This window comes from Apis mellifera, linkage group LG3, assembly GCF_003254395.2.
Source record: "Apis mellifera strain DH4 linkage group LG3, Amel_HAv3.1, whole genome shotgun sequence".
Taxonomy (NCBI): domain Eukaryota; kingdom Metazoa; phylum Arthropoda; class Insecta; order Hymenoptera; family Apidae; genus Apis; species Apis mellifera.
In genome coordinates, this window is record NC_037640.1 from 773,999 (window position 1) to 787,636 (window position 13,638).

Here is a 13,638-nt window from a genome sequence, read left to right on the forward strand (position 1 = left end):
AGGGTATTAATTATGAACGAATATATTATATGATATTAATAGATTTTTTTATAAATAAACATATAAAAATTATATGAAGATAATTTTTGTTTTTTTAAACGAAACCATATAATTTTTGATAATGATACAATTTATAGAAATTTTAATATATTAAAACATTTATATTTATATCAAAAAATCATTAGTTTAAGAGATATTATTTGAATTTTGTAAATGATAAATTACTATGAAAAATAAGAATTTTCATATATACAAAGCATTATTATTTATACTTTTCTTATTTTTTTTTTATATATGTATGTAATAATAAGATATAGACTACGTTAAACTTTTTATGAACATTTAAAATTGAATGTTGGATTTATCTTTTATAATCTTAATCTTCTTATATCTTTAATATTTACAAATGTTATTTTTAATTAGTTATTAAATTTTAAAATTTTTAATTTTTTACTTTATTTCATTAATTTCAGTTGTTATTTATATTTTCCTTTTATATTTAATGAATTTTTTGTGATATTTTTTTATGAATTCTTTTTTTATGATATATTTATTATGATATATATAAAGATAATATTTAAATAAGAATATAAATTTGTTTATTAAAAATATCTCTATTTAAATAAAATTATTCCTTCTAATGTAATAATAATATATATATATATTTATTTTTATATTATATGATCACAATATATAAATATTTTTCGTTGGAAAGGATGAATTCAATTTTTAATTTTTTATTAATAATATAAGTATTACTTCATTTAATGAAATTGTGTTCATTTATATCTTTTAGCTTATCATATTATGTAATCAAAAAAATATTATGTATATCAATAAAAGTATTTAAATAAGTACAAAAATACTATTTTATTAATTTTAAATACAAATAAAAATATTTTCTTAATATGAATCTGTTATTTAAAAGAAATTTCATAGATCATTTCATATCATTTGTTGTATTATATAGATATAGATCTTACAGATATATAAGAATAATATATAAATTTATAAAACAAATGAATAATTTAATATTTGTGAGCATTCATTGTTGCTTTCCTATTTTATATTTGTATGAAAATTTACTTTCAAATTTGGAAATCTATTTAATAATATAATTAACAAATACCTATATATATATATATTTATGAAATGTTATATATAAAAAGATACATTATCTGATTTCAACATTACATACAATAAAAAAGATACATTAAAATTTATATTTCTAATAAATTTATATTTCTATAAAATAACAAGTTTCATACAATGTTTAAGAAAAAATGGTTTATATAAACAAATAATAATAATAGTCAACAGCAATTGAAGTTTTTTATTATTTTTTTGAAATTTTAAAAAGAACTTTAAAAAATTTATTTCTGTATATAATTATATTCAATTCTAAATTCGTAATTTTAAACATTGTGAAAATTTATCAATACTTACACATGAAAAATAATTTTTTTATTTTCTTCTCTTTATACTTAAGAAAATTTTATGTTTACAATGGTAATTTAATTTTTTATTATGTAAATTAATATTTTTTAATTTAAAAATGAAATTATAAAATTTATGCACAATACATAATATATATTTTAAGAAAAATCAAAAACATGAACATACACGTGCAAGCAAAGTGCCAAATATCAAGACAAAATGGCTATTAGTGACGTCAGAGAGTAACAATATAGAAGAATCATAAGAAACAATAGTTTGTTGAGTGAGAAAATAACATTATATAATACTATAGTTCTAATATTTAGTAATTCTGCATGTAAGTCACACTATATTAAATTAAATTAATTTCTAGATTATATTATAAATTTTGAAACTTAAAAATCGTATTCGCATAATATAATACAATACAAAATTTATTTCTTTTACTTTCATATCAAGTATCATTACTATTTATTTTCTTCTATTTTTTTAATGGAATTTTTCAAACTTTTCATATTAACTTGATGTACTTAATATGAAAAAATATTGACTTGAAATTATTTTTGAAATTATGTTTTCAATTCTAGACATATGATTGCAATTTTTTAGAATATTATTTGATTCATCTTTTATATATTTTGAATGTTTGCAATATGTTTATAAATAAATAGCGATCGTATGCTTACATATACAATCATGGATATATCATGTAAGAGAATAATAGTAGTAAGTTTTATAGTAATAGTAATTTCTTTTTATTTTGAAAGTTAAAGCTGAACAGTAGTTATATGTATAGAAAAAAGTATGTATTTTATTTAAAATCTTATTTATTTATCTCTCTAATATAATAAAAAATCGATAAAGAAGCTTTTTTATATATAATTACTTAATTTTTTTGCAAATCCAAAAATTCCGAAAATTAAAACAAATCATCGGCTGTATACATAAAAAAGTTGTTCAAAATCTCATTCTCTATAATGTACAAATTCTTATATAAATCAATTTATATATAATATATATTATATATAATATAATATTGTATGAATTCGTGTTATAGAAAATCGTATTGTACAAATTTTTCTTCATATAATACAAATAATATAAAGTAATATATTTAGAATTGTTATTGTTATGTTAGCTTTTATTTTTTATGTTTTATCAAATAGGAGAGTTTTTTTAAATACATAGCTATATATTTCGATTTAAAAAAAAAACATATATATATGTATATATAATATATATATAAGAAATTGCGTTATATGAAAACCATATATATTATTCCCAATATCTTTGACGCATTACAAAACTCACATATACGAAAATTTATTTACATATCTATTTAAAAATCATTAAAGTCGATGAAAAAGTAGTTTTATTGCAATTTCATTTAAATATCTAAGATTATGATAGTAAACTTGAATCTAATTATCGTAATTATGTTACTTCTATATATTGATTCAATATGTTTGAATCAATACGCTACGTTACTAATATAAGTAATAATCAATATGTAAGTAATTAATTAATATTACCTATACTTAGCATTATGATCACAGCTCATCTTGTTATCGATTTTTGTTTCCTAAGTCAAAAGACAATAAATCAAAAAAGATTAATTTGCTAACATTTACATTTATGTTAAAAAATAATTAATAATCATTACAATGACATAAGAGAAAAGAGATTGTTATTATTTCAATGTCCTTTATGATCAATAAAATTTATAGACGAATATTGACAAATGTGTGAGCAATGGATATATTAAATATTGAGTTTATTAGCCGACATTGAGAATAATGAATAAAGCGAATAAAGATAAGTATATACCACTTGATCAAATGAATTGAAATTTTGAGAAGAAGAAGGAATTGTAAATATAAAATTTTTGTGTTTTTATTAGTTTGCGAATTTTTTATATTAATAAAAAATTTTTAGTATAATATATTGAATTTTATTTATATGTGCATACTCTTGGCAATGTATACATCAGCATAGTGCGATCGATTATTTCTATAAATATATTACATAAGTATTTAAAATATATAATGAATAAATTAATCAAAAATATATTTCTTCACGAATTATAATAGATTTAAAATGTTTCAAATATCAAACTTGAGAAAATAAAATATAAAACAATTCTTGAATGATTGAAATTATGAATATTATTTTTTGGTATCTATCATTATAAAATATGATTCATGAAGAACTTCCATTATAATCTATAAGGAAATAATCTATAAATTTTTGATGATTTACTTATTATACTAGTTTTGGACATTGTTGACTGCAATATATTTATAAAAATAATAGATAGAAATGGTTGCACGCATGCTGAAGCATACATTACCAAAGATATGCATATATAGGCAAAATTTAACATATTATATAAAAAATTTCTTATTAATACCAAAATTAATAAATATCTGAAGCTAAAATTTGATATTCAGAAATCTTTTCTCTTTTTCTAAATTTCAGCTCATTTAGATAAGATAGCATATTTAATTCAAGTTGGTTTACAATTAATTGGTCCAATTTAGTTATTTAGTTAAAGTGATCCGCTATCCAAAAAGAATTATGTTCTTATCATTTTTATTATTTTTTGTGATATCATTACATATTTCTCCTAAAAAACTGTATCGATCAATACACTTATATACCACGTATAACTAAAATTTTTTTCCACATATTCCAATGCTATTACATTTGCTACGTACGTTGATTAAAGTTTTTTCATATATTAAACAAAATATATAAAACAATAATCAATGATTTTTTAATATTACTCGAGTTAAGAAATACATATATTTATTTACATTAAAAAAAAAGAAGAAAGAATATAGATGTTATTTGTTTATCACTTTATTTGAATAATTAGTTTGAATAATAAAATTAAATATACATCATTTTTATCTTTCTTTGCTCAAGTCACAAGATTAAAAAAACTATTGCATAATAACAACTTCCATTCTTATTTTATATAAAATTATGATAAGTAAAAATATAAACATATGATCATATCGATAATCAAAATTTTTTTGAACATTTTTTTACAATATTTGCAAATAAATGAAAATTTGAAATTTTAAGAAACGATTTTGTATTACAAATTATAACAAATGTACATAGATGAAAGTTATTTAAAGTTATATATATCAACTAATTTTATATTTAGAATTCTTTTATATTTGTTTAGAATCAATTCACCAAAGATATACAACTATGTTAACAATTTTCAGAAACGTTATCATTTGTATATATATGTTATAAAATTTAAAATTCACTGAAATTTTATATATGGTTTTATTATTGAATATTGCCAGCAACATCATTATTTTATTAGTTGGTACCTATTTATTTTTCTTCGAAACATATATTTCAAATATTTTGTAAACAAATACGCGCAGTTACGTATAATTAAATATATTCATTCGGCTAAATCCGTACATTTTTATTTATATATAATATTATTATTGTAATATTATATATTTTCACTATCCAGTCAACAAATTATGGGCCCAATTTACAAAAGAAACAATAAATAATTAAATAAATTACAGTTAAATTGAAAAAGCACGACTTAGTTATTTAGCCTTAAGCAAATGTGAAATACAACACTAATTGTGATGGAATATGAAACTGTTTGTATTAATAAGCTGAAAGAATTGGAAAATTGGAATTGACCTCATGGAAATTTCAAATGCGCGTTACTTTGAAATTTTGCGATGCACGGGAAATAGTTACAAATGAATCAATTCTTTCTGTACCAGGAGATGTGGCAAATCGAGCACGTACTGCCTGGACAAAACTCGATAATACAGCTCAATGCATAATCGCTACATCAGTAGATGAAAAACTACTTTTGCATATTATCAATTGTGAATCGACTAAGAATATGTGGAAAAAGCTAGAGTCTGTTTACGAATAAAAATCTGATATTAGTATACACATGCAGTTGCAGCAATGGTACAGAAAAAAATCGGATGATGATGTTGCTACTCATATCGTAAAGCTTGAGAATCTTGCACATCGGTTGTAAACTCTAGGTGAAAAAATTTCAAATCAAATGATTATTTTAATAATAATAACATTATTTCCATCATTCAAATACTTTATTAGTACGTGGGAAATAATTCAATTCAAAAAAAGAATTCTCACAGCCTTGAAATCTTATTTCAAAGTTCATCATGGAGGAAAGAAATCGAAAAGAAGGCAAAGAACATTACTTTTACTCCCAATAAACATCAATGTAAAAAAAATTTCAAAAAAGGCAAGTAAACATTGGTTAGACCAGGCATGTATTATTATTATCATTATTATTGTCAAAAACCAGACATTGGATCAAGGAATGCAGAAACCAAAAAGCAGCAACATCAATCGAAAAATACATAGGAAGGAAAGGACTCATCGGAGCTATGTTTGCAGAATATAATTTAGAAACATCCAATGATACATATCATATGGATTCGGATTCGTGTAAGCACATGTCAAATTGTTGCAAGTGATTCTTGTCATATAAAAATTCGACACAGTAAAGAATATTAAGATAGGTGATGGAAAATTCAATATATCTAATTGGATCAATAGATATCGACATTCTTGTTTTCAATGGAAAAGAGTGAGAAAATAGTGAGGATTGAGTGAGAGTGAGAAAATATCTTAGTATATATATATCTCAGTATATATAATATCTCATGTTTTTCACGTACTAGAACTAGTCTGTACCAGAACAAGTTTCAATATTTTTTCGACCGGTGCAGTTCTTAATAAGGGATTACGACAATATTCCGACGATAAAATATCTATATTCATGAAGAATAGAAATATCATTGTAGTGGGAGAAAGAAAAGATAAATTATTAAAGTTATTACGGACGAGCATCAGGCAAATGTAGCAGTGCAAAATTCTCTTTTTTCTTGACATAAATGAATAATTTATCAGAATGTGGATAAGGTGAAGAAAATTCTAAGATCCGAGAACATTATTTTTAAGAATCAGAAGTTTTGTGCGAAGATCGTATCCTAGGAAAAATATACAGATTACTATTCTCAAAAAATGATACAAAATTTGAACGCATTAGAAAACATATTAGTACAGATCTTTTAGGTCCAATGCAAGAAAATTCGCTTGGAGCTCGATATTTCTTAATGATGAAAGATAATTACAGCCACTGAAGAAGCTTATATTTTATCAAAAATAAATTAGAGACATTATCTAGAAGATTTCTTTAAGAAGATTGATAAGCATTTAGAAAAGGAATTAAGATCTTCAAATTGGATAACGGTCTTGATTTCAATAAAGAAATTAAGGAACTAATACGTCGATATGACATTACGTATCAGAAAACAGTATCATTTACTCCAAAACAGAACGGTTCCGCAGAAGAGGAAAATAGAGCCGTTTATTTAGCAAGAATTGCAAAAAAACTGTCAATCAAAATGTAGGCTGAAGCAATTAATTCGTTATACGCAATACATCGTTTACACTTTAAACCATTGGGAAGAAATGAATAACACCCATTGAGCTGTAGTTCAAGAAGAGATCAAACATCATCAAGCCTCAGAATCTTTGGAGAAGAAGTATATTTCCATATCCTTAAAAAGAAGAGACGAAAATAGGACGGTCAAAGCCGAAAAAGACGTTTTCGTCGGGTTTGATGAAAATACAGGATTCCGGATTTGGCTTCCTGAAAGAGGACAAGTTAAAATACGGGATATAAGATTCATAGATCAGTATTACGAAATTAATTCAAATGAAAAATGGAAATCATGATGACGAAATTGATTTTCTGAGAAAAATTCAAACATGGACATTAGTAAATCCGCCATCAGATCATCAAATAGATAATCAATAAACTTACAAACTGAATAACGATGGAATTATACGATTCAAGGCAAGACTACTTGTTAGAGATTTCAAACAAATTGCTGGAATTGACTATCATCGTTTAGTCCTGTAGCTAGATTCGAATCAATAAGGACTATCTTAAATATTACAGTCTCGAGCAAAATGTACTTACAACAATTTGACGTCAATACGACTTTTCTTCACGGAGAACTTGACAATATCATCTACAGCAACTGAAGGATACGATGATGGAACTGATCGTGTAAGCAAATTGAATCGTAGTTTATATGGTCTAAAGCAGGCATCAAGATATTGGAATCATCGTTTTATAGCGGTACTGAGAAAACATGATCTCACATTCACTAATGCAGACTATTAGACTTAAGACATATTTACAAATGGAAACGATCGAGATCGACTGATTCTAGCGATCCATATCGATGATGAACTAATTAGTGCAACGAACCAGTCATCCATAAAAAAGTTGTTAATTGAATTCCGTAAGGAAGCTGAAGTAACATCCAATGAGATAAATATATATCTGGAATTACAGATTGAGTGACTAGTAGATGATTTTTCCATCAGGAGACTTACAAAAAAATTTTGTAATGATTTCAGATAGAAAATACTAACACAGTAAAATAATTCCAGCAGATCCAAAAACATCAACTATGTGTGAAAGTGCATAAAAGTGGGTACAAGAAAAAATCAGAGTTTTCATATCGACAAGAAGTAAGAAGTTTAATGTACTTTTCAATAGGCACTAGATCAAATATTACATTTGCAATAAACAAAGCCAGCCAATATTTGGAAAAAATCAACAAAATTCATTGGAACGCAGTAAAGAGAATTTTCAAATATTTAAAGAGATAACAAAATATGGTATTCATTTTTCAATCGAACAGAATAATCACATTAAAATATTCAACAATGCAGATTACGCTGGAGTTACTGAAAAGAAGTCCACTACTGGTTTTGTATTTTGTATTTTGTAAAACTAGGCGATTCTGCAATTGTTTAGGGGTCACGACAACGAATAGTAGTTCTATTAATTATTGAAACCGAATACATAGCAGCTAGTCAAATTGTGAAAGAGATCATATGGATGAAAAGTTTGATCAATGATCTAACTATTTCAAGAACCTTGCAACGACTCTACATGGATAACTTGAGCGCAATCAAGCTTATTAAAAATTCAGAATTTCATTGAAGAAATAAACACATTAACATACGCTCGTATCTACTACTATATCGTACTATATACGAGACAAATGCAACGAAAAGTTTCTAGAAAATCTAAAAAATTTGCATATAATCTAAATATCTGCATATATCGGAGCAACCAAACCTGCTGACAAAACTTCTGAGAAGAACAGTATTTGAGATATAAAGAAATCGATTGAATATCAAGAGTATCGAAGACATGATAGGTATATAGAACTATGATATTCAATAATAAACATATAATAAATTCAAACATTAAACAAATTTCACTTTTAATAAGAGTATTATAGAATTTAAAGTTCACTTTTATATGTGGTTTTATTATTGAATGTTGCCAATAACATTTCATAATTAGTATTTGTTTTTTTTCGATACACATATTTCAAATGTTTTATAAACAGATATACGTAATTACATATAATTAAATATATAATATTTACTCAGCAAAAAAATAAAAATACATTTTTATTTATTGTTTTCACTGTCCAACAATATATATATATATATATTTATATTAGAGATAGATTGCATTGCTTATAAAATGACAGATGAAAATTTTTGATTAATTGACATCGACAAACTTTTTATATCACATTCAAAAAAAAATTTAAAAAAAATACAAATAATAATATAATAACAGTTACAAATAACAATACACATTCGTCAAATGCATCACATCCATAAATAAAATTATTATTTATTATTTATTATATTTATTATTTTATTTATTTATAATAAATATAATAATTGTAATAATTATACAATACAATAATTATATTATAAAGAATGTTCGAAAATTAACGCAAGATTTGAATTAAATATAAAAGAGAGTTTTTAGTCTTTAAATATTTATTTTTTAAGTGAATCATAAAGTACATAGGATAGGTTATTTATGGAATAACACATTGGGCAAATGGCCTCCACAGCTTTGCTGGCATCCTTTCGTCGAAATTTTTCATGACCTTTCTGCATAATTGTGGCTGAATTTCGTTGATGTAGCATTTAATTTCCTCTTGTAATGCACTTGGAATTGTTGACATAGACCTTTAACTTCAAATAACCTCATAAGAAGAAATCTAATAGTGTTAAATCACATAATCTAGGGGGCCAATTCTGATCACCGAAACAAGAGAGTACACAACCAGGAAATATCTCATGCAGTAATTGAATTGTTTCATTGGCTGTATGGCATGTGGTATCGTCTTGTTGCAATTACATATTGCCACATCAATATCATCCAATTTCGGTAGAAAGAACTGTATTATCATGTCGCGATATCGAGCATCATTAACAGTTGCCGCTTGACCAGTCTCATTTTCAAAAATGGTTCGATGATGCTTTCTGCCTAAAATCCGCATCAAACAGTGACACGTTGTGGATGCATTTGTTTTTCGCTAATCACATGTGAGTTCTCCGAACTCCAATCACGGCAATTTTGGCGATTAACAAAGCCATCGAGATGAAAATGTGCTTCATTGCTTAGGATTATTTTGCGGCCGCCGAACTTTCATTATTTTTAAAATATGATTGAAGAATTAATTGCAGATTGATTGTTCAATAATGAAGTTGTTATATTATATAACGCTCCATTTTTACTAACTCTCGGCTGTCAAATTGTTCTTTTTTCAGGATTGTTAACAACTTAATGCAAAAATGGCGGCAAATTCAAATCTTGCGTTAATTTTGGGATATATATTATATAAATTATAATATTACTGTCAAATAAACAATTAAATGTTTAAAACACATATATGGTGCATTTCTGTCAAATAAACAATTAAATGTTTAAAACACATATATGGTGCATTTCTGTGGTAAAATTTGTAAAGTATTTAAATCTATAGATACAATATAATTATTTTTTATATAAAGTTCTCGTAAATTAATTAATTTATTAAGTTTCATATCTTGTATATTTACAAAAAAATTCAATTCTAAATTGAGATATTTTAACTTTAATAAATTATCATTCCAACCTAATGGTAATAATTGTAATTTGTTTTTTGATAAATCTAAAAATTCTAATTTTGTAAACTTTAAAAATGCCATTTTGTCGATATTATTTATTTGATTTCCTTGTAAATTTAATATTTTTAGAGAACTTAACTGATTTATATTTTTTATTTCGTTAATTAAATTGTAAGCTAATGATAATGTTTTCAAATTATTTAAATAAAATAAAGTTGGAAATTTTAATAATTTATTTTCACTTAAAATTAAATCTTCTAAAAATGGTATATTTTTGAACATTTGTTCATGTATAAAACCAATTTGATTTTGTGATAAATCTAACGTTTTTAATGATGGAATATTTATTTCTGTAATGTCTATATTATGCAAAGAATTTGATAATGAAAGAATTTTTAAATTTGTATATTTTTCATTAAACCATAGATTTCTGAGAGGATTTTTATCCAAATATAAAGATTCTACATTTCGAAAATCATCTGCAATTAATTCTTCAATCATATTATTTTCTAAATGAATATTTTTTAAATACGGAAAAAGATGAGTTATATTACTTGCTACGTATATCAAATTAGAATCAGATAAATAAATATTCTTTATCATTGGAAATAATGTCGAACTAAAAATATCGTATTTAATGTATTTCCAGGATAATGTTTCCAAATTTGGAAATCTTATTTTAATCACATCATCTTGAGGAATTGAGAATATTTCATGCAGTTCTGTTTCAGATTGATAATCAAGAATTAATTTTTTTAAATGATCATGTTCTAATTGAAAATATTTAAATAAAATTTCATTTTCTGCGAGATTTAAACACTTTAAATTTGGAGTTTTATGAAATATATCACTTGGAACTTTGCTTATTTCATTATTATTTAATGAAATTGCTTCAATCGTTTTACTTTTTACTAAATCTATTGGTATACTTTTTAATTTAAATCCTTCCAAATTTACAATTTCTTCATTATCACATGTCACAGAAAATTCTTTTTCAAGTATCATTTTATTTAAATTTTTACTTATAATGTTTGAATCCCATGAAATTTTTGGATTATCTTCACATTTTATGATGGTAAAAATCAAAATAAATAAAAAATTTTTGTATTGAATCTGAAAAAGCAAAAAATAATTATAATAAAATCATATTGCATAAATATTTATATTTAAATTTCGATATTATATATCGAAATTATGTGTTATTATACAATAAAAAAAATATTAATTCAATATATCGATGTATGAACGCTTTCATAAAATTTTGAATATACTATAAAAACAAATTTTTAACAATTTTAAATTTTATGTATGTGTACATGTATATGTGCATCAGCCATATACCGTAACTTCGATTATTATGATTTTAGTTGTCCAAAAATTACATTTTATACTTTATTTTTCTAAGTTATAAATTAAGCTTGAGATATTTTAAAATTATCAAAATCTGTGAAAAAGTAAATTTCTGTTATAGATTCACTCGTTATTACACATTTTAGACGCTAGTCATTATTATGTATTTATAGAAACAATAAAAAATTTACGATCGTATTGATGTACATGCTATTGTAATTTTATACATAATCAAAATATTTTAGTTTCAAAAGAGCAAATTTTATTAATATATTATATGAATTTTATAATTAGAAGGAAGAAAAAAAACATAAATATAAGTTACAAACGTTTTAAAAAAGTTAATATAAAATGAAAAATATAAAAATTGATCGATGGAATGATGAGGAAAATATTGTTTAGTTTGTGAAATCGCAACCATATTTTTATTTATGAAGAACAAAAAATAATAATCATTCAATAATCAATTAAAATACAAAAAAAGAGACAAGAATTGATATAAAGAAATTCATGATGCATTTAGAACCGAAACAAAATAAGAATCAGTAAGAGTAAATAAGAATTGGAGAGTAACAAACTCAATCTCTTAAAAATATCAACCTTTTTTGAAACGAAAGATCCAATTTTGAAATCGAAACATAAAAAATTCTTTTTTAATTTTTATATTTCTTGAATAACTTTTCTATAAAACATTTGAAAGCTTATATTTTATTACTTGTATTTTTATATAATTTTTTTTTATGATAGATTATATATTAATAAAATTTCGTTTAAAATTGAGACATTTTATAGAAAAATTAAACGGTATATTAAGATTTTTTATCAATGTATCGAAAACTAAGATTTTCTGACGATATAAAAATTGTTCAAAATTTTGTTCAAAAATAAAAATTTATGAAGATATTGATAAGTTTGTTAATAAAAATATAATTTTAAATGAAAATATTTGTTTTATAAAATTTTAAAGTAATATGATAAATCAAAGCAGAATTAAAAAATAATTATTTAAAACATACCATTGCAAATAGATCAATTAATAAAATGCATATAACAGAGTGAAGAAAGACTAGAAATAAAACTATAAAGGAATTAAGATGCTTAATTTATACTCAAAATATGTAATTTCAGCAATTTAATGTATAATTATGTTTGTCATTTTTTATGAACTTTGCCATCATCAATAAATAAGTTGTAATATCAGTTTTTCTCAAAGCAAAATAATTCAAACGTATGATAATATCCCTACATTTAATGAGTGATCAAATATGCAGTAAAACAATCTTACAGTCCAATATTATGATTATAAAATTAGTCTACATATAATATATATGTATGTAATATGTATGTAATATGTAATATATTTCCGCAAAAGAAATTGTCTTCGGCAAAGTAATAAAATTAGCTTAAAAATAAAAATTCAAGAAGTAATATTAGAAATAACTATTAGTACAGCTCACGAAAAAAGAATTATAAATTTATGTACAAAATATTCCAAAAATATAGGAACATAGTTTAACATATTTCTAACATAGTTTCAAACGATATTTTTTTTTAAATATTATTTTGGCTTTGTTAACGAATTATTAATAAAAAGAATTGGCCAATTACAAAATGCATAGACTTATATAATCGCGATAATTGAGGCGATAAACATCGAATAAACTTTAACACTTATTTAAATTATTGAATTCTGAGTTTGAAGTTTATGATTTTGAAACATTTGTGGTATATTGCAAATTCTAAGAATTTTTTTCTGCAAAAATTTATAATAATTTAGAGTTCAATCTTTTATTGCACTATTTCTCTAATATA

General features: G+C 23.2%; 1 protein-coding gene across 1 annotated transcript; it reads right to left on the reverse strand.

The window, feature by feature from the left end:
• Positions 1–9,463: 9,463 nt before the first annotated feature.
• On the reverse strand, positions 9,464–12,933 carry LOC102654766 (leucine-rich repeat-containing protein 40-like). Its single transcript, XM_026439634.1, has 4 exons — positions 12,843–12,933; positions 10,692–11,589; positions 9,646–9,853; positions 9,464–9,569 (listed from the first exon to the last, which is right to left on the reverse strand). The coding sequence occupies exons 1-4, from the start codon at positions 12,843–12,845 to the stop codon at positions 9,464–9,466; spliced, it is 1,215 nt and encodes a 404-aa protein (XP_026295419.1). The 5' UTR covers positions 12,846–12,933.
• Between the last annotated feature and the right edge of the window lie 705 nt (positions 12,934–13,638).

Bases quoted from the DNA above. Each gene is read 5' to 3' on its own strand.
- LOC102654766 (XM_026439634.1), bottom strand. The intron at 9,854-10,691 runs CTTTATTTTATT...TGCGGATTTTAG, and splicing joins TAAATTATTAAAATTTCCAA to GCAGAAAGCATCATCGAACC. The intron at 9,570-9,645 runs GTACTCTCTTGT...TCTTCTTATGAG, and splicing joins ATGAGATATTTCCTGGTTGT to GTTATTTGAAGTTAAAGGTC.